We start from the raw sequence: 20,802 nt of genomic DNA, 5'->3' as shown, positions 1-20,802 counted from the left end.
GGAGCAGCCGTGGCCGCGCCACCGGCCGTCGCCAATGGGCTGCGGGCCGCGCCGGGGCTCTTGGGGTGGCGGGCAGGCGGCGCGCGCGTTTTGTCTGTTGTCGCGGTGGGCCGGGCCCGGCGGGCTCCTGGCGCCTTCGGAAGGCACCCCGGCCTGCCCCGCCGGGGGGAAGGGGTGAGGGAGTTCCCGTCCCTGCCTGCCTCCTTCTGCGCAGCCCCCCGTGACCAACCTACAAGTCTTCAGGGCCCGGACCGGTAACGGGGATGGGGGAGCGCTGGCGGGTGGCGCTGCGGCGCCCCTCACTTCTTTGCGCATCCTGCCCCACGAGCGCGGCCCCGTCCCGTCCCCCGGGAGTTTTGAACTCCCCCGGCTTTTCTTCCCACGGAGCTTCCCCGTCGGTTGCCCTCGCTGGTTCCGAAGTTCCGATCCTTTCTAAATTTCGGTCTGAAAAGCGGGAGGTGACGCTGCTTGGGGCCGGCGGGGGAAAGATAAGAAAGGGCGCTTCTTCGGAAGCGTGAGTTGGATGCTGTACTGGCTTGGAAAAAATCGTTGCTATAAGTCGTACTTGGAGGCCGTCTGTTGAGGAAAGCTCTTCTGGGGTCTCTGTTGTAGCCGTTCGCTTAACCATTGTGTTTTGGCCCTCGTTAGGACACTTATACCTAAATGTAATAAAGTCTCTGTGTTTTTTGTTAGACTGAAATAGGCCACTGCTGAAGAAAGGGACCTTCTGAATTGTCCTCTCTAATGCCTTACTGAAAAGTAGTTGCCCAGTAGTTGCTTCCTGATGATGGTGTGAAGGAGGTTGGGATGTGCTGAAGGCTACATGAGCTTTGCAGCGGCGATTTGCAGTCCTGTGCACTGCATAGATAGCTTTCAAGTGGAGATACAGAAACAGTTGCATCTGAAGATTCCTAGTATCCATGATGTTTGAGGCATAGTAGATAGTTTTGGCAAACTCAAAAATGGACAACTGATAGGAAGGTTGCTCTTAAAAAGCACCTTGGTTTTTTTTTTCTTCGAGGACATCCATTTGAAAATAGATTAAATAATAAATTTACTAATTTGAGGCACTCCCTCAGCTTGTGTTTCTAAAGATAAAGCGATTTGTAGGTTATTTATTGTGGGGAGGGGAAAAGGGAGATTCCAGGCCCACAAGCAGCAACACATTGCAGCTGAATCAGTAAAGATAGCTAAGGAAGACTCAAACATGAAGGGTAAAGATTTATTGTAATTTGTTCTTGTTATAATGAGAGTACTTTGAAATGCCATATATTTTATTATGCTATTTTTATTAAATAACTAGTCAAATTTTAAGTCTATGTATTGCCTAGAGCAAATGCATGTTGGTTTTTTTTATAATGCCAGTATTATGATTGAAAATCATGACCGTAACTACAAGTGAAATTACACAGTAAATGGTGTGGGTTTGGTTTTTCTTCCCCTTTGTAGGTTTCCATTCTGATCAAAGGACAAGAAGACTAACTTGTCAAAAATGGCTGATTTAACCAAGGCAGAAGAACAGCAAGTAGAGAAGAGTTTGGATGAAGAAGTGGAGGAAACACCTCATACTTTAGAGGCGGATTCAGGTATAGGTTGCGAAGGTGATAGTTCAACTTCAGGTACGGTGCACTCCACTGAAAATGAAAAAGAAGTTGACAGTGGTAATCAGGACAACAGAGCAAAAAGGAAGAATTTAGATGCTGAAGATGAACCTCCTAAGAAAGTGGTGAGTATCATTTATTTTGAGCTGTGTTGAAATCTTTGTTTCAAGCTGTAGCTCAAGAAAAAATTAGAAATATTTATGCTAAACATAGGTGAACCAGCGTGAACCACCAAATGTCAATGTTTGAGGGTAGCTTCCTAGCAAAATAACAGGTGCAGAAGTTATGTTGAGCTTAACAGAAGAAGAAGAGGGCTAGTAATTAGAATGTTACGAAAACTGATGTCAGCTCATGCTTAGTCTGAGATTATCATTCCATTGTCTGTGGGCGCAGGCTGGTAGTGTAGTGCAGGGTTTACTGGCATTAGTCCAAGTTGTGTGTCTGTAATTGCTATGTTTTGTATGTTGATGTCCTGTGTGTTAGTATAGTTATCTATTCATGGGAGGTTCTTCCATAACACAGTTTTGTCCTTTAATTTCCTCAGTAAGTTATTGTATAAGTTAGAAAGTTCTACAAACTGTGCCCTCTGTGATGATCTGTTAGGGGAATGAAGCACTGAAAGGTTTACAGATGCTTTTTTTTTTTTTAAGACTGGGAGATTAGCAGAAAATATTTGTCCTTTTAACTAGAAAGGTGAAAAGGGTAATGGTTGATATGATGCTGTCCTTTATTGTGTATGTGCTTGTAGAAACTGATGCTATAATATCCGGTCTAATTTTGACCTTTTGGGATATTTAAGTATAATTTGAAAATGTCTTTGACCTAATGTTTTGTTTCTCTGTTCAGAATTTTTCCAGGAGGTTAATTTATGCCTAAGCGATTGGGTTAAAAGAAAAGGTGCTCTTTGTGGTAGAAACATCATTAACCCTTTCATCTTTTTAATTAGGTAGTTCTGGGATAAGGTTTAGATGGACAAGAAAGACATTGTTTTCGTGTAGCTTAAGGGTGATTGCATTGAATGCAGCTGCCAGCATCTAGATGTTATTGCTGATGGCTCTTTGCAGCTGTGCTTGCAGCAGCTGAGATGCCTTAATGGATTGTCTGAGTATGTCCCCCGCACTTGTCAGAGTCAGCCATTCTAGCTTACGTCACCTTCAGCGGCCATTCAGGGAGCCATCTGTGCTTACCCTAAAAAAGACTAGAAACGGTCAAAATATTTGTTAGTATCAGCAAGCCTAGTGTGGTAATAAACAGATGATGAGGTCACAGAGATTCCAAACAAGTATGTCTGTGTTTATTGTGAAGTTTAACAAAATTATATGAGGCACTGCAGAATTAATGTGGTATGTTGAAATCAGTCAAACCTCCTTTTCCCTTGAGGAACTGCTATTTGAATAATAAGATATTGGGATGTTGACTTGTAGTCAGCTGTTGGGAATGCTTTTAATTGCTGTGTGAATTCATAGTGGACGGGGCTTTGTAGTGTGTCTGTGGGTTTTAACTGAGAATCCTTCATTTTAGTTTCTACTTTATTTCAAACAGTTCTGTGCCTCGCACAATTTCCGTTGCTTCTCCGTGTTCTGTTACTTTGTATTTTATTTATAATTTATTTTAACTTCATGTATATAATTGAAGATTATTTTCAAGGTAAAGAAATGTTAGGAACATAATATCTGGATGTAGACTGCTTCTTTGTGTCACAGGAGACAAAAATCTCTTGGAGGATTTGCAGTTTAGGTTAAAACAGAGACATTTCTACAGCTAACTGTTAAGCATTAAATGGGATGTGTTGTCAAGTCATTATGCTCATTCTCTTACCATGGTCTGTTTAAAGCTGTGCTGGTGGAATTATCCACTTAGGGCTTTATGCAACATCAGCTAGGTGGCATTTTGGTTAAATTGGCAGCTTGCACACTTTTGTTAGGTGTAAACACTGAATTTCTGAAACAGGGTTTTTGAAGAAGCTTAAAGTTCCTCAAGAAGGAACATCCTCTTCTTCAATCCCAGCCTTAAGGGGAATTAAACTGATTCTTTGAGAGTAGTGAGAGTATTAGAGAACTGAAAGGTAAGTATTTCTGGGGAGGAAAGATGCTGGGTATCATCCGTCAGAAACTACTTGGACCAACTGAAAAGGGGATTAGATTTTTAAGGGAGTTGTCTCTGTGATAATTGAAGTACTGATATCAGTAGAAGGATGGATATGGGAAGTGTTTTTTATATATATATATAAAATGATGGTGCTCTTCACAGTATTACTTGCTTACTTTCTTAAATGCTTCAAGTCAGATCTTTTGATTAAATAAAAAAGTAATAAAAAGAACGCACTGTTTGAGTCTATTCCTTCCTTCATTTCTACAGCGTGAGACAGGCCACGGACAAACTGTAGCTGCACATTATAATGAACTTCAAGAAGTTGGATTGGAAAAACGTAGCCAGTCTCGCATATTCTACCTCCGAAACTTTAATAATTGGACAAAGAGTGTCCTCATTGGTAAGGGTCCTTAATTGATTACTTAGACTTTAATAAAATGTAACTAATTTTTGTATCAAAATCTAACATTTTTTTTCTGCTTTCTAATGTTGGTTATGGCACTTTGTCTCTTAATACATAGTAAGTTTTTTCAAGTGCAATAAAATATTTTTATTTTTAATCTTTATGATTGTGGTTTATGTTGTTGGAGTGCCAAATAAATGCTAAAGTTTTAAAGATAACTGACCTAAGAAATATAAAAAGTTCACAGTAGAAACTGTTCTTCATGACATTTTTAAAGAAAAAGTTACAGCTTTAAATCATAAATTTCTGTCTGTTCATGTTAGATTGAACTGCCTGGGTTGTTTAAATATATCTCAAATATTTTCATAGCTATTTTCTCAAGTAGTTGGTCCTCAGGTGTAGATTAAGCATTTCTGTAGGAAACTTGAAAACATAAATATTTTCTGTTACCCATAGTCAGTGATTTAAAAACATGAAAAACTAGAGGATGTAGCTCTTGAAGAATCAGCAGCTTTTTTATAAAAGGCCAAGTCTGCTATCCCACAACTTAATTCCAAAGCGAGGAAACAAAACCATTGGATATCTCCAAAGATTTGCTGGCAGATTCATGAGAGGGATCCATGCCAGGAGGTGTTGGCACCATTTATTTTAGCATGCGGCTTTTTGTTGTGTTTTATCAGAGAAGCTAGAATCAATATTTCAGTTTATATAAAGCCGTTCCTGGAGCCTGTGTTGAAGCCTCTCAGTCCTGATGAGTTTCAGTAGTGTGGTGTTAAAGCAGTTGTATCCAAACATATTTTGTGTCTCTTACTGTGACCAAAAGTTGCTAGCATGCTGATATGTTTTGCATAATATGCCAACATCAGTCAGAGCAGAGAGAATCTAGACAGAGTGGATGTAGATGAGAAAATGAAATTGTGTGTAGGGTAAAAAGACAGCAAACAAGTAGCTAATGTTATCGCAAGTCCTTGGAGAGTGATGGGAGAACATTAAGCATTTTTGTAATGTAGCCACAATGAAAAGTTGTGGCTGATGCCTTTAATTGGCTTTTATTCTTTTGCAAAAGGCTTTCCCATACTTTGAAATAACATCTGGCTTAATTGTAATGGTAATGAAAGGGAATCCTGTTTCCCCACTCAGGCTGGGGTGGTTGTTTAGCGATGTGCAGTTTTGCCTTTGTCTGCCAGGAAACAATTCAGAGCTCCAGTCATTAGGCACAGAAAATAATCATTATCTGCTCCATAATGTTAAAAGTTTGCGGTTGCTTTCATCATTAGTGGTTTCTAGAAAAAGAGATTGAAGTCTGTAATGTTAAGAAGACTTACAGGCAAAGTCTGTTCTGAAATCTTCTAAAATTCTCAAACCCTTTTGGTCCTTTAGGGACCTGTGTACAATACAAGTGAATTAGGGAGACCTGTATATGCATTCTCTCTTTTTATTTTTCTAGGTGAATTTATAGACCGAGTACGACGGAAAAAGAGTGATATAACTGTTTTGGATCTAGGATGTGGCAAAGGTGGAGATTTGCTGAAATGGAAAAAAGGCAGAATTAAAAAACTTGTCTGTACTGGTAAGAAGACACAGTAACTTTCTCCAGTCTTTTATTATTTCCTTCTACATTAAGCCCAAGGATGCAACGATACGCCTTCTGTCAAAAAGTTGTCTTTTGTCTTTTAACCTGAAGATATCAACTTGTTGCATAATAAATAAGAACCATTGACTTCCTGTGTAACAAGCTTTCAATTCAACTCATAAATAAAAACTATAATCAGTAAAGAAACGCACAGTTATCACTGATTGTCTTAGGAAAAGTGTGATGCTGGGAAAAAGATGGACATTTTGTATTTCATGTATTTTCCCCCACATCTAATCTTTTGTGTCTTTAATTGTTCTGAAAATACACATGTAGGAGTTATATTTAAAAAAAAATAATCAAACAAACCCCACAGTGATTGGCAAAAAATGGACTGATTTAAATACTTTTTAATTTAAATAGTTTGCTTAGATGTTGGGAAGGAGATACCATCTTCCCTTCTCCCAAGAAGTGTGCCAAGGATGATAAGGGGAAACATTGCTTAACTTCAAATTTAAGAGATACTAAAATTTCATAAAATTCCTTTAGTGGGAATTGTTCTGGGTATTCTACATTTTACAGTTCTTTCTTGTCTTTCTTTTTCAGTTGGCAGTCTTCAAATACAGTAAATGAATTTGCTTACAGAATTCTTATGTAAATTCATTGTATATTGTTAGTTTTAATGTTCAGTGAAATTATGTCTGAGAGAGGAACAGTCTTAAAATAAAAAAATCCCACGATGCAACATATCAGCATATATCACAAATAATTGCATTTCAACATCTTGTGTATTTGTAAGACGAAGAGCTTTCAGTACTGTTGGAGAAAACTCTGGGAGCTGAACTGTTTCAGCTAATGCATACTAGGCATTGCTAACAGCACTTCGTATCAATCACTTGGTATCCATCACTTGAAATTTTGGAGGCTTGCTTTGCAGTTTTGGGTATGGGAGTTGTCTGAAATCTTCAGATTTTAGAAACTTTTGCCTGAAGTAAAGACTGAAAATGACAGAGGGTTATAATCCCAAACACCTCCTGTAAATTAAATTTCTTTCCTACAAATTTTTGTAATTTGTTTTTCCCATCAAAGCGTAACTGAAGATCAACTTCTATCTGTGCCGTAATGAGTCTGCTGTGTTCCAGTAATCAATCTGGTTTTCTGTGGAGCAGTTTACACACTTTTTTTTTAATTTCTCTCTCTATATAGATATTGCTGACATTTCAGTGCAACAGTGCAAGCAGCGATATGAAGACATGAAAGCTCGATGTCGTTATAATGAACATATTTTTGATGCAGAATTTATACAAGCAGATAGTACCAAGGTACAGTTCCTGTGCTTCGTAGTATTTTGGAAATTTAATATTCTCGTGTTATGCAAGTATAGGAAGTGATGCTGGTGCTGTAATATTTAGGGCGTGTATATTCTTGAGAACAGATTGTTATACTTTCAAGAGAATAAACCACCCAGGTTACTGAGACATAGATAAATGCGTTCTGTTACTGTTTTACAGTGTAATATTCTTGAAGCCTGAATGTCTTCTTCAGGTAATAAATCTTGTGCTTTCAGTTTCTTTAACTTGCCAAGGGGAAGGGAACGACTACTTATTTCTGGAGTTCTGGGCGCCAAGCATGAGATGTTAGAAACCAGCTTGTTGAATGTGTGTTTTATGCTGGAATGAATAAGGGTTGTTTTCTGATTTGACTTTTACATTTTGCTTATCCCGGAATTTTTTTTTCTAGCAGCATTTTAGTTACTATAATAAATATATTCAAAGCTAGTGTGATAGAGCAGATTTCTTAGACTGTCTGAAAGTGATACTGAATACATTGCTGAGCCTTATGAAGACAATCTTGTAACCAGCATTGCTTTTCCTTCTTGGAAATGTGTGCTGAGAGTGCCCTGCTGATGCAGGCTGGGGGACAGAGCCTACCTGGTTCCAGCATATCTGTGGAAAGGCTGAAACCATTCTTCCCAGCCTTGCAGGGGGTGTTGCTGGCTTGAATTCTTGGTTGCCTTTCCTTCTTCTGTGGTATAGTCTGTTGCAGGTTCCAGGTCATCTCTCTCAGCTCAAAATTACAGTCAGGGTAAACCCTCAGCAGTTAAAATATCTCTGGAAACTCTTAGGTACCTAACCTTGGGTTTTGCCCTTTCAGGTGTAGTGGTGTTACTTGGCAACATGAAAAGAATTTGAGGACATGATAACTTTGAAACGTGCATGTCCATTCTTGTTGTTCCTAAATGTTGTGTATGGTTTTCTCTGTAGCAGAGGACTTTTTGCCTTTTACTTCTTACCTTTTTCATCTTGTTCTCATTGAAGTTGTAAAGAAACAGGGGCTGAAAGGGAAAACATCAAAGCACTATGGGAGTAGTGTATTTGTTGGAAGATTTAAGTGAACCATGCTTGTTTCTGTAGCTTTTATTAAATTCTTATTTTCTTTTAAATCTATTTCAGGATCTCTTGTCTTCCAAATACAGCGATCCAGATATGCGCTTTGACATTTGCAGCTGTCAGTTTGTTTACCATTACTCATTCGAGACATACGAGCAGGCTGACATGATGCTTAAAAATGCCTGTGGGAACCTCTCTCCTGGAGGGTATTTCATTGGCACAACTCCAAATAGCTTTGAACTTGTGTAAGTACTTTTATATTCTGTTAGTCTTTCAAAAGTCAGTGAAGCGTTGTTAAGTGATAGTAGTTCTTACAGTGCTCTGATGTGGTTGTGCAAATGAAAGCAAGTTTTTTTTCAACAATTTTGAATTCTGGTCAGGAAAATCTCATTCATGACTTTGACTCAAACAGGTAAATCTGTACTAGTCCTTGTTGCTTGCACCATGGCTCTTCTGGTATAGAGAATAGCTCTTCATACATAAATCCTCTGTAGTGATTTAAATACTGGCAAAATAGCCACAGCCTGGAGAATAACTGTCAGAGTTTTGCTGTGGTGCTTCCAAGAAGCCAGACTTGTCCGTGTAGACTTTGTCTGGGCTAAAGGTTAATTTTCTAGGTCCATTTAGTCCTTGGTATGTTATATAGGAATGTTAAACTGTTACAACCTAGTATTCTGCTTCTCTTCAATTTCATTGTTTCATTGCCTTATTAGATAAGGGAGAGGGGAAACTACAGAGATCACTGAATGCTGTAGTACTGGGAGAAACACTTTTATGCCTCTTATATGTAGTTTTATCTGCCTGTTAAATTAAAAACTGTTTTGTTTTTATCTCATTCTATAGAAAGCGACTTGAAGCTTCAGAAACAAATTCATTTGGGAATGATGTGTACAGTGTAAAATTTGAAAAGAAGGGGGAATATCCCTTGTTTGGCTGCAAGTACGATTTCCACTTGGAAGAAGTGGTTGATGTCCCTGAGTTCTTGGTTTACTTTCCATTACTGGAAGAGTAAGTTATTCATTATACAATGAAAGCTGTGAAACAATAAGCATTTGTTTAGCTCTTCTGTCATTGCATAATAGCTTCAGAAAATTGTATTTTGCCTTTCTTATTACATTTTACAGTTCTTCATTTTTTTTTTGTTGCTCGAAATTAAGAGGGTTCTTGCATTTGCATCCATGACTGTAATCTGTCCATTGCACTCAATTGAAAGTGCTCTGGTCAGAATCTGTGAAGACTTAAACTAGGTCTCATGCAAGAATGTCTGTATCTGTTAATTGGATCTGTCAGCAAGCCTTCAGTGCTGTCAACTTTTTCTTCTTTAATCTTAACTTTTTGGGGGATTTCATTCTACCTTTCTTTAGTCCTTCAGCAAGCCTTCTTGTATATCCTCTTCACCATGGTGCCTCTTTGTTGGTCTTCTCCAACTTTTTTGATGTTTGTAGGATTTTTCCTACAACTTATTTTTTCTTCCTCTAAATCTTCTTAATCTGTGAGCATGTTTTGCTGTTACCTCTGTGTGAATTTAGATTTTGCCTTTCCCAGCCTGTCTCCTGAGGTACAGACATTTGGGATTTTTCCCGCCATTCAAGCTCAGTGTAGTTGTTAGAGTATTAAGCTTTCCTTTCAAACCTGTATATTTTCCCTCACTTCATTTGTAGTTCTTTATGAAAAATATCAGCATCTGTCACTGATACCTGTAACTTCAGTGTTGCATGACCACAATATCTACATATAATTGAGGTGTAAGGCACTAAATCTGGTAGAAACTGGTTCTCTAAATATATCCATAATATCTGACGTGACAGGGTGATAATACTGCAGAGAAAATAGCATAGTCTCGTTGGAAGTTCAAATTGAACTTACTTCTATGTGTTGGGAAAAGAGACATATTTCTATTAAAGTGTTTGTAAATTACTTCTGTGTAGATTTTTGTTGTCCTAATTAAAAAAAAAACAGTTTGTGGTGTTAGTGCCTTTTTTTTTTCCATCTAAGTGTTTACTACAAAAACCTAATTCCAGAAAGAGTGTAATCCTAGTGAATACCATAAGATGTCACTGTGGCTTAGAATTGTTCCTTTGAAAATACATCTACAATTTTTTGGCTTCCCTAATTAAGCTTATTATTTTGACAGAATGGCAAAGAAGCATGGTATGAAATTAGTCTACAAAATGACATTTCGGGAATTCTATGAAGAAAAAATCAAGAACGAGGAGCACAAAATGCTGTTAAGGAGAATGCAGGCCTTGGAGGTAAATATGGAGTTAACTTGTTTAATTTAAATAGCATTTTACATCTTGTTAATTATTTATGCAATAATTGAAATTCCTGTTGCGAACACTGTGCAATTAATTAAGGGCTACCAGTAGAAGAACTAAACTCCCGTGGCTGCAAGTGTGACTGTAGTGGGTTGACCTTGACTAGCTGCCAGACACCACCAATCTGCTTTCCTCCTCCCTCTTCCCAACAGGATGGGAGAGAAAAAAACACTTGTGGATTAAGATAAAGACAAGGAGATGGCTTAGCAATGACCACCATGGGCAAAACAGACTAAACTTGGAGAAGATTAATTTAATTTATTATGGGGAGAAAAAAACAGACAAATCTAAAGACTCCTTTGCCCCATCCACTGTTTGTTCACAGGCTCAATCTCTGAATATCGATTGAAAAGACAGAAAGTAATCTTTGTAGGAATAAAAGGACAGTCTGTGTTTGTAGAAAAAATGGTACTTAACTCTAGCTGAGCTTATGTTTTTGCCCAATTTTTATTTTAAGTTTTTTTTCCCTCAAGCTCTTAATGCTGGATGACTTTGACACCTTCAGAGAAGCTTTCCAGTGCCATCTCTGAGGCTTTGGTTTTGCTCACAGTTCTCTGTGGTTCCCTCCTCCTTTGCACCGTAGAATTTTTCAGCATAAAACTATCCAGTCAAGTATCTGGTGGCTTATTAAACTGAGTCAGATGGGCTGCAAGTGGACTTAACTGTCCCTTGTTGACTCTGAAGGGGACAGTGCTTTGTGTGGGCTTGTATTGCTAAAGGCATGGTGACACAGCCTTTGACATATCAGCTTTGTTCTTAGAAAAGTGAGAGTTCGCTTAAATTAGGGGTCACTTACAATTGAGGGCTGCATTGTTAAGTACAGAGCGTTATGCAGTAACTGGGATCCTTTATAAGTATAGATTAGTTTTGAAGAACAGTTGTATATTTCTGTTACAACTCCTGTGTGTTAATAAAGCATTGTAAGCATTCTGCTTGAAATCTTACAGTTGCTTATTTCTTAGTACTGTTCTCCTGTTTTGGAGACATAAGGATAAAAGTTTATTTATAAATCCTGGGTGTCAGATTTTCTGGGAATTAAGGAGTATCAGACCTGATCTTGTAGGTGCTATAACGGGGAGATTTATTTTAAGATCCTCTTAATAATTACTGACCTCCCTTCTGGGCTATATTGTGACAAACCGTTGACTGATGTGATTAATCTATCCTATTAGGCAGTTAATATTTTTTTCTTAATTTTTGTGTTCTCCAGCCATATTCTACATTTGGTGATTCCAGGCTTGTTTCTGATAAACCTGATGATTATGAACATGCAAAAGAGTTCATCAAAGATGGCAAAGCAAAGTTACCATTGGTAAGTTCCTTCTTGCTTCACTAGAGCAAATGATGTCTCAAATTGAGGTCCTGATCTTTCGGACTTTCTTCATTTCAACTGCAATGAAATTGGTATGAATGTCTTTGTGCGTGTGAAAAATTGTCGACCTGCAAGGCTGAGGAGTTCGTCTAATCTATACCCCATCCTCAAAGAATCAAGTCGACTTAATTTGGTAGCTTTTAAGGAATTTGTAACAGTGCAAAAGGGAAAGGCTATTTTGCCATCTTCCTTGGCAGATTTTCTGGGAATTAACATAGCTTTTCTTAATGTGAAGAATTTTCTTATGTTTCTAGATCTTCACACTACCAATTTAAAGCTTTAGTTTTCTTCTTTTAGTCTTCTGACAGATGAGTTGAAAAGTTTCTTCGTAATATTTGTATGTATTTGAAATCTTGAACATTGTTCTTCTATTGTCTTTTTGGGTGAAGAAGATCCAGCTCCCTTCCTGGGTGATGTTATTAAAGTTCTTTAAATGCTATTTTTTTTAAACCTGCTGTGCCTCTTATTTTTAGTTTTTAATAGAGCTTCTAGAATTAGACTAGTCCTTCATGCATAAAACTAAATCCATCTATTTCTGACTTCAATTTTATTAAATACTGTATTCTGTTCACATTCTGGAATGAAAAGAAACTTTCTTTGTGATGATCATAATTTTACCTCATACAAAACTTAGTTTGCTGTCCTGGCATATATTTTTCTGCATTTCTCCTGTTTTGCAGCTTGATTTATGACTTCAGAAATAAAAGAATAACGAACCATCTTTAATGGAGGTCATATTAGATCAGTGGTCCAATTAAATAATATTTTTGTGCGTCTAGTCCTGTCTTCTAATGCATGTGCCGGTTTTCTGAGCTTGCTGTCTTTCTCATGTTTTTATAAGGGGTTACAAAGGGAGGGAGGTGGAGGCAAGTAGTGTTCCTGGGGAAGGTGGCAGCACCTGATACAGAGTCTCTTCTGGACTTCTGCACAAGTGTTGGGCATCTGGGGCTGGAGAGCAGCTTGAGTGAGGTCAGGTCACACTGTTGTGTGGTAACAGGACCCAGCGTGCCTCTGTGTTGCTGGGTCATTCAGTCCAACAGACTGTTGGCCTGTTCTCCTATACCTGTATCATTCAGGTGCATGCCATTATCAGGATGTTTCAATACCCTATCATCCTAGTTATTGGAGTTATAAGTACCTGTGCTCTTCTCACCCCTACGTAGCCCAGCCAGTGGGGGTGGTTAGAAGTGGCTCTGTGAAAGATTGACAATCCTGAGTTAAACTGGTGTTTTATCACTTCCTCATTTCTTGTTGAAAATGGATTTTTAATTTTTTTTTTTCTGTCCTCTTCTAGGGAACCTTGAGTAAATCTGAATGGGAAGCAACAAGTAGGTATTGTTTTGAAAACTCAGTATTGACCGAATGACTGCTATGGAAAGTGTGTAAAATAGCCTGTTGGTTATGGAAGAAAATCCAGATGTTAAATATATTATTATATATATTATTATTTGTGTTATTTAAATTCCTGTTATTCAAATTATGTACTGCACATATCTCAAGAAATTGGGAGGGAAATGCATAAAATAGGTTGAAATTTTGCTTTATTTAAGTAGCTTCTGGCATGCAAACTTTTGGGTTAAAGTAGTCTGGGGAAGCCTTACTTAGGATGTATGAAAAGAGGATACCAGTGTTAAAGGATTATTTTGCTAGTGTTAAGAGGATTAAATACTGTACTTCTGTTTGGTACACTTTCATATTATACTGTTAGCAGTCAGCTAGAAACCAAACTCCAGCTGGGACATACTTTCATGAAAAATAATACAAATCTGTTTTGGGAAGGGAGGGACCAAAACTTTACTCTTTGCCTGTAGTGATATGTGTTTCAGGAAGAAGCAATTAAAGCATGAATGGTGAAGAGAGATTTGTTTTATAAAGGGAGGAAAAAAAAAGTTGGTGCCTCAGACACTGAAAAGGATACACTACTGTTAAATATATTTTGAAATTTTGTGGGCATGTGCTATGGAAAACTTCTGACATCCTTTTGTTCCAATGTTGAGTTTAATAAAACTCAGATATAAGGGACTGAGAATTCTAAGGATAAGAATTGACTCCCAGAGAGATTATTGCTGACTTGTGTAACTGCAGGCAACCAGCACTTGCATTTTTGCAGGTTGTTATTATGTTAGTGGTTTAAAAACAAACAAAAAATGCTGTTCAATTCATGAATGAAAAAGATCTTAAAGGTGTTTGCTGTCTCAAATTGTTATCTGTTTGTTAAAGGTATGAATCATAAGGTAGACATTATTCCAGCAATGTAAAAGTTTTATGTAAACTATTAATCTACTTGAGAGGGGCTTTTTATACCTTTAAAATTTCAGTGATGAGTCTATTTTCTAAGTAGTCTCTTTTTTCAGAGAGTTTTGGAGTGCAGAGCTTCTAATAGTTAGAGTATAAGCACAGCTTTCTTGTTACATGGGACTTCACTGTCCTTTCTCTTTGAGGCTTGTCTTGAAAGATTTGCAATGTAGCTCTGGCACCTCATCCATTAAAATGAAAGCTGAGTTCAAGTGGAAATCCATAAATGTTTAATTAGTCATGGTCTCGAGAAACTTGTTTAACCTACCTGTCTGGTATGAAGCATGGCTGATGTCAGTTGTATGCCAGATCAGTATTTCCCAAGGGTGCTGGTGTGGGCTGTGTGAGTATCCATTCCTGGAGTGGTACTGTTCTGGAGAAAATGCCATCTAGCGTTTGTAAATATTTCTTCTTTGTCTGTGGTATTTTAAAAGAGAAAATTAATAATTTGTATCATGACTTTATTTACTTTTTAATTAAAAATTAATTTGATCATTTCTCCCCTAATTATCCATTAGTGTGTGTATGAAAGAGTCTTTAAACTTAGTTGCATATGACTTTTTACGCACCAGTGAATGTCAATTATGTGTAGAATGGCATAGTAATTTATGAATTGCATTCATGTTTCAGTAATATTAACTGAAGTTAATGTTGCATTAACTGTATCAACAGTATTTAAAATAATTTATTTTTGTGGATTCTCAGCTTTATTGTGAAAACATGTCTAAACCATGCTGGAGTTGAATACTAGGGTTACTCTTTGGGAAACCGTAGCAGTTTTTATAATTTCAGTAACCTGCTACCAGGTTGCTTGGGCAGAGTGTCAACCTGTTTATGTTTTGAAAACTCAGTTGAGTGGCAGAGGAAGCTGAAACTTTAAATACTCAATTTTCTTTTTTTAGGTATTTACTTGGTATTTGCATTTGAGAAGCAACTGTGAAACTTCACATGCTGGATGCAGCAAGAAGAGATCATATCCATGTGCAAGTTGGAATGGTCAGAAATCCATTGTGGCAACTATTTTTTTATTTTTTATTTTTTAATTATCAGAAGTGTGCAGGACACTACCGAAAACAAGAGCAAGCTCATGATTCTGAGTTACATTGCCTGTCTGTGACAGATGGACTTGTGTGTGTATATATAAGAAAGATTCTGAACCAGTCTTTTTAAGGATTTGTAAGCAATCTGCATGCTCTCAAAACTCATGTTTGAACTTGACACAACTGTTAGGTTAGGAACAAATGTTTTGTTAGTAGAAGTATGTTTGTGATTACAAGCCTGACCCTGCACTTTCTGAAACGGATGGAAAAATCACTGTTGACTTTGATGGTGCAGAATGAGGGCCTAAATATTGTGCTGCAGAGCTCAGTTAATTCATAATAAGATATATTCAGACATATAGGGTATGTCTACATTGCATGCAGAGTGGCAAATAATACCTGAGTCAGTTTGAGTACCTCTGTGCTGTGCTCAAGCCTGCAGTGTAAATCTACCTTAGGGGTATTCAAGGTATAGTTTATGTGGTTAAGTCCCATGATGTTCCTGTTTTTCGTGCTTGCTGATATGTAGTGTCACTTCATGGTGCTTTCAACATTAAACGAGTTTGTTCTGTACGAAACTGCTCTGAAAGTGAATTTCTAAAGTTTTAAGTGTCTATGTTGTTTTTCCAAGTATGACTATGTGATAATCAATAACAGCTGCTGAACTTAGATTACTAAACATTTTCTATTGTATTAAAGACTCTCCTGACTTTTTGCTAGTTTTAATGTCTCCTGAAACTTATTAGACAGATCTTAGGATGTGTTTCTTGTTTCATAAAATTCCAAATAGGCTCGGCAGAAGGATGAGCTGTTGGTGGTGATGGGGAACAACGGGGAGCCTGCATAACACCTGAGGATACTAAAAGTTCACTCTGGGAGGGAGGGCTGTGGATATTACACACACCTCAATGCATGTGGATAACAATCCCCAAATTATAGAGTCAAATACTTTGTTTGGGAGTAGAATCTAATGATATTAATAGGCAGGACTGTGCCTAACTACCATCTTAGCTGCCTATCTCTTAGAGCTGGCTTAAGGATTTCTGACATGCTGTTGGTCTGCTTTCCCTGTGCTTGTAGCCATTCACTACTGAGAGGGTGTAAGTACCTGTTTTTCTCTCCCTTCTTGGGCTAACAGTAGCTGTTGGCTAGTATAGTTTACATAGAGATGAAACAGTGATATGTTGATGGAACACGAGTATTTTTAAAAGCTATAATAAACCTAGGAAAGAACATTTCTTTACAGAGTTAATCATTTGGGTTATTTTAGTTTGTAGTTGTATTGCCTTCCCCCTGTAACTAGGTCATACCCTTTTCTCCATGACTCCAGATTTATTTTATTTTTTTTTACTGTATAGAAGAACACCTATAACCTTCACCAAGGCGGTAGAGTCACAGTTCTGCTGCTGAAACTAAGAAAACAACTCTTTCTTGTCTGTTAGAATTAGTACTTTTGAAACTAGCTGAAAAATGCTGACACTTTGGAAATGCTGGAATGTTTTATTGAAATTTGTGTGTGTCAAAGCTAGTTTTGTTAGATTTCTTGTATCGATTTTCATTTGAAAGTGCATTGCTATGCTATTTTTGGAAGAAATCAGAATAATAAAAAGAGGGGAAATCTGGTGGAGTGTCTTTCCTCTTTTTAGGCAAATCTCAACATATCACAGAATCAGCTAATGGTTGAGGTTGGAAGGGGCCTCTGGAGGTCATCTGGTCGAGCCCCTGTGCTCAGGCACCTGGAGCTGGTTGCCCAGGATTGTGTCCAGAGAGCTTTTGAGTATCTCAAAGAGGGAGACTCCACAGTCCCCTCAGGCAACCTCATCCTCACAGTACAAAAGTGTTTCCTGATGTTCAGAGGGATCTTCCTGTGTTTCAGTGTGTGCCCATTGCCTCTGGTCCTGTCACTGGGTACCACTGAAAAGAGTCACAGAATCATAGAATGGTTTGGGTTGGAATGGACCTTAAAGATCATGTTGTTCCAGCCCCCCCGCCATGGGCAGGGACACCTCCCACCAGAGCAGGTTGCTCAAAGCCCCATCCAGCCTGGTCTTTAACACTCCAGGGGTGGGGAATCCACAACTTCTCTGGGTAACCTGTTCCAGTGCCTCACTACCCTCATAGTAAAGAATTTCTTCCTGGTATCTCATCTAAATCTACCCTTTTCCAATCTGAAGCCATTACCCCTTGAATGTCTCCAGAGAAGGAGATTCCATCACCTCTCTGGGCAGCCTGTTCCAGTGCTCAACCACTCTCACAGTAAAGAATTTCCTCCTCATGTTTATCCTCTCTCACCTAGGTATTGAGATACAGGAGTTGGGAACAGGAGCTAGAAAATAAGTAACCTTTTCCTCTAGTTCCTTCTGTCGTGGCTGACAGTTGAGAACTGTGGTGGAACCCAGTTGCTCAGCATGTAGTTGCTGTGGAGAGCCAGCACAACTAAAAAACTTCTGCACTTACATTAAATGTATTTCCTTGCCTCAGGAAACACCTCAGTTCGCCATGAAAGTGGATGTGTGAAGATCCTATTTTAACTAATTGGTTAATATGTTCAAAAGTATGATGCTTTATATGTATAAAAATGATTTATATGTATAAATGTGTTGATAAAGAGTCAAGTCAAACACCAGCCCTTTCTATTTAAGATGGATTCAGTGTTCATGAAAGATGCATTTGCCAAGGTGAGGATGGAAAACTTGTTAAAAAAAAACCCAAACCAGTACTTGTCTGCCAGTGGCAATTGGTCATAACATTTTCTCCCATCTTTCCTCACTCTTGAAAGAGACAGCTGTGTATTTTGTTTCCTTGTCCTGTAGCTGAGGTTATGAGGCAACCAAGTTGCACCAGTGCTGTCAGTAGAGATAATTGTTCCTTGTGGGGTTTAGGGTATTCTGCAACCTTACAGCAAAAATAACAAAATGAAATACTGTGTTTGTGCAGGAAATGTGTCATGCTCCAGGTACGTTACTGTCATATCAGTGCTCTGTTTTATGAGCTTGCTGTTGTGCATGACACACCAGTGTGATAGAAATTGCTGCAAAACACTTAAATATGTGGTGTGTTTTGTGCTTAAGTTTTAAGTGGATGCTTAAGGAGGCGTGTTGCCTGGTAGAATGTATTTGATGAAGAAGTTAGACTTGATACAAATCTTACAAGTACTCCTGTTACAATATTTGAATAGTTTAATTTACATAATGAACATCTCAGTCCTTTGATTAAAAGTGTTTTCCTTTTGAGTCATAGTCAATTTAATAAAGTGTGCTGTCTTCTAATATCTATTTTTATTAAAAAGAGTAATTATATGCTGTATTCTAATTGCTAAACTGTGTTTGTAAAGACTTTGAAAACAGTTAAATTAGGGAACATCAAGCTGGGTAGCAATAAATTTAAAACATCTGCAGAATAATCAAGGGTCTGATAATAAATCCACTTTTGCAATCCACTTATTGCCATGGTAATAACGCTTCTGGGCGGAAAAATGGCTTGTCTAAAATCAAGCAGGACTAACAGTAGTCTTGTGATCTCAGTCCCCATTCGTGCTTGTGAGCTACACATGAGCCTCTGTCTGTAGGGACGTGAGGGAACAAACATCTGTATTCTTACTCAGGAGTGCAAATAGGTGTCCTGATTTTTCAGAAGTGTGAAGCACAAAAATCAGGTCATTTAAGTGCCAAAAGACACAGAGGCAAGTGTTTGAGTGGTTTTTTGAACAAGAAACCTCATTTGAGGTTTTAAGAAAAAAGTCTGAAATCTGAATTCTTGTGCTGATGGCATGATGAATACTTTGTACTGAAGTAAAAACTGTTCATATAGTTTAGTTTTTTGCAGATTCAGTGTGTAGTGTTTTACGTGGATGTGCTTGTGCTGGTGAAATGGCTTTCCTGTAAGCTTCCTTATAGCTTACCTCTTTAATACATCACCGTCATAGATTTATGTGCTGCCTTGGATGTTTCTGTTACTTAGGGAACAGATGTAAGGCAGAACAAAGCTAACTTGATAAATTAGGTTTTGATAAGTTAAGGGTTTTCCGATGGTGCCTAAATGCTATTTTGATGGAAGCTGTCATCCTTTCTTCATTTTATTAAAGCTGGTTCTCAACATTGTCATCTTTTTATTTGCTTTAATGTGTCTCCCAGCAACTGAAATTTACTTTCAGGGTAAGGTGCTTAAACTTTTAAGGTCTGACTGATCTGTGCTGTTAATAGTTGAAGCCCAAAGAAAGGATATTCTTCTAGTTCATAGGCCATGTTGTTTAAATAGCAGAGCTTCATAAGAGTTGTGCTCTCTCTCTGAGTCTCACAGTCTTGTCTGAATTCATACAATGCTTTTGAAACAGTCTGATAGAAGGGTGTGCTTTTGGCCACCCTTATTTAGTCTCTAATTGCGATTAAACTGGGTATTTGCTGCACTTAGTGGAGGAATGAACATTACCATGGGGTTCAGTGTAATAATATTCACATTTTCTGCAGTGATACTTTCTCACTCCCGCCCAGGTGCTTGGCTCTTCATCTTTTCAGGCTTTTTATAGTCTTGGAGTAAGACTACTCAGCTGGTGACTTGGTCTCTCCCAATCAGTAACAACTTCCTTCTTGGTTTGTACTCACTTCTTCTAACTTGACAGTGATAGAATTGTTCTTACTTCAGGCACAAACCCGGTCTTTGTTGTTTTAAAACTACAAAAAACGTACATGAAATAATAAACACAAAGATCACCTTGGTTTATAAATAAAAAGACAGTTTTAAAGTCTCTAATTTTTGTAATCCAAGGAAACTGCTCCATGGAGTAGTAATTTTCTGGTAGTAGAATTATTCTGAATTGTTTGGTCCAGGTAGCCCTTTTCTTTCTTCAGTTCCCTTGCTTTTGACACCTGCCAGTGTACATCTGTGCAACAAACAGCTGGAACTGAAGCTTGCTACTTTACAAAAGAGCTGCGAGTAAGCTGAACAAATGACAATAATTACAGGGTGGAAAATTGTTGGCTTCCTTGCATAATTCATAAAAGATTCAATTAAATGTTTCTTCAGCTAGAAGCAGATCACTACTTCTCCTTAACAACAGCCTCGAGGAAAAATTGGGCTGCCTTAAGAGTGTGTAGGGCTCCCTGCACCTTGAGGATAATGGTATGGACTGTTGGACCTCTTAGAAATGGGGCCGATTACTGTGAGTCTGAGCCCACAGGAGACTTTTGGGCGAAAACGTGGAACCCCAGCTGTGGGTTGGGGTGATAATCGAGGGGCTGATTACATAGTTTACAGTTTGTCTAATGCCTGTTTACGGTGAAGTTTATATAAAATGGAACACAATCTGAAAGGAAAACATAGTCCTAAGGCTGCCCTGAAGGTGTACCTGACAGTGATTAGGTTAAATTTGTCATTTTGCTTGTGGATTGTATCACTTTGTGGTGTGATAGCACTTGCATGCTCGATGCTGTCCAGACAATTGAAAGAACAGTTTTTCTTCTAAAGAACAGTTTTAAAATCAGAAGACAATGGTTTTCTAAGTTACCCTGCCCGGGGGAAACTTGGCCTTCAATAGTACTATGGATTTGTGCCTGAATAGAGATTAATTGATGTTTTATTGTAATTTTGTAAGAACATTTTGTCTATTTCACAGAATCAGAGAATGGTTTGGGTTGGAAGGGACCTTTAAAGATTGCAGAAACATCTTCCACTAGACCAGGTTGCTCAAAGCCCCGTCCAGCCTGGCCTTGAGCACTTCCAG

At 38.1% G+C, this 20,802-nt stretch overlaps 1 protein-coding gene across 1 annotated transcript; it reads left to right on the top strand.

Moving 5' to 3' along the window:
* The first annotated feature begins 1,492 nt into the window (after positions 1-1,492).
* Positions 1,493-16,705, top strand: RNMT (RNA (guanine-7-) methyltransferase). Its single transcript, XM_014938690.1, has 10 exons — positions 1,493-1,726; positions 3,960-4,092; positions 5,543-5,665; positions 6,875-6,990; positions 8,122-8,303; positions 8,902-9,066; positions 10,193-10,310; positions 11,587-11,688; positions 13,043-13,076; positions 14,946-16,705. The coding sequence occupies exons 1-10, from the start codon at positions 1,493-1,495 to the stop codon at positions 14,981-14,983; spliced, it is 1,245 nt and encodes a 414-aa protein (XP_014794176.1). The 3' UTR covers positions 14,984-16,705.
* Positions 16,706-20,802: the final 4,097 nt, after the last annotated feature.

The sequence above is a fragment of the Calidris pugnax genome, unplaced genomic scaffold, assembly GCF_001431845.1.
Source record: "Calidris pugnax isolate Ruff unplaced genomic scaffold, ASM143184v1 scaffold13, whole genome shotgun sequence".
NCBI lineage: Eukaryota > Metazoa > Chordata > Aves > Charadriiformes > Scolopacidae > Calidris > Calidris pugnax.
Note: the sequence above shows the minus strand (reverse complement) of the source record. Positions and strands in the feature narration are given on the sequence as shown.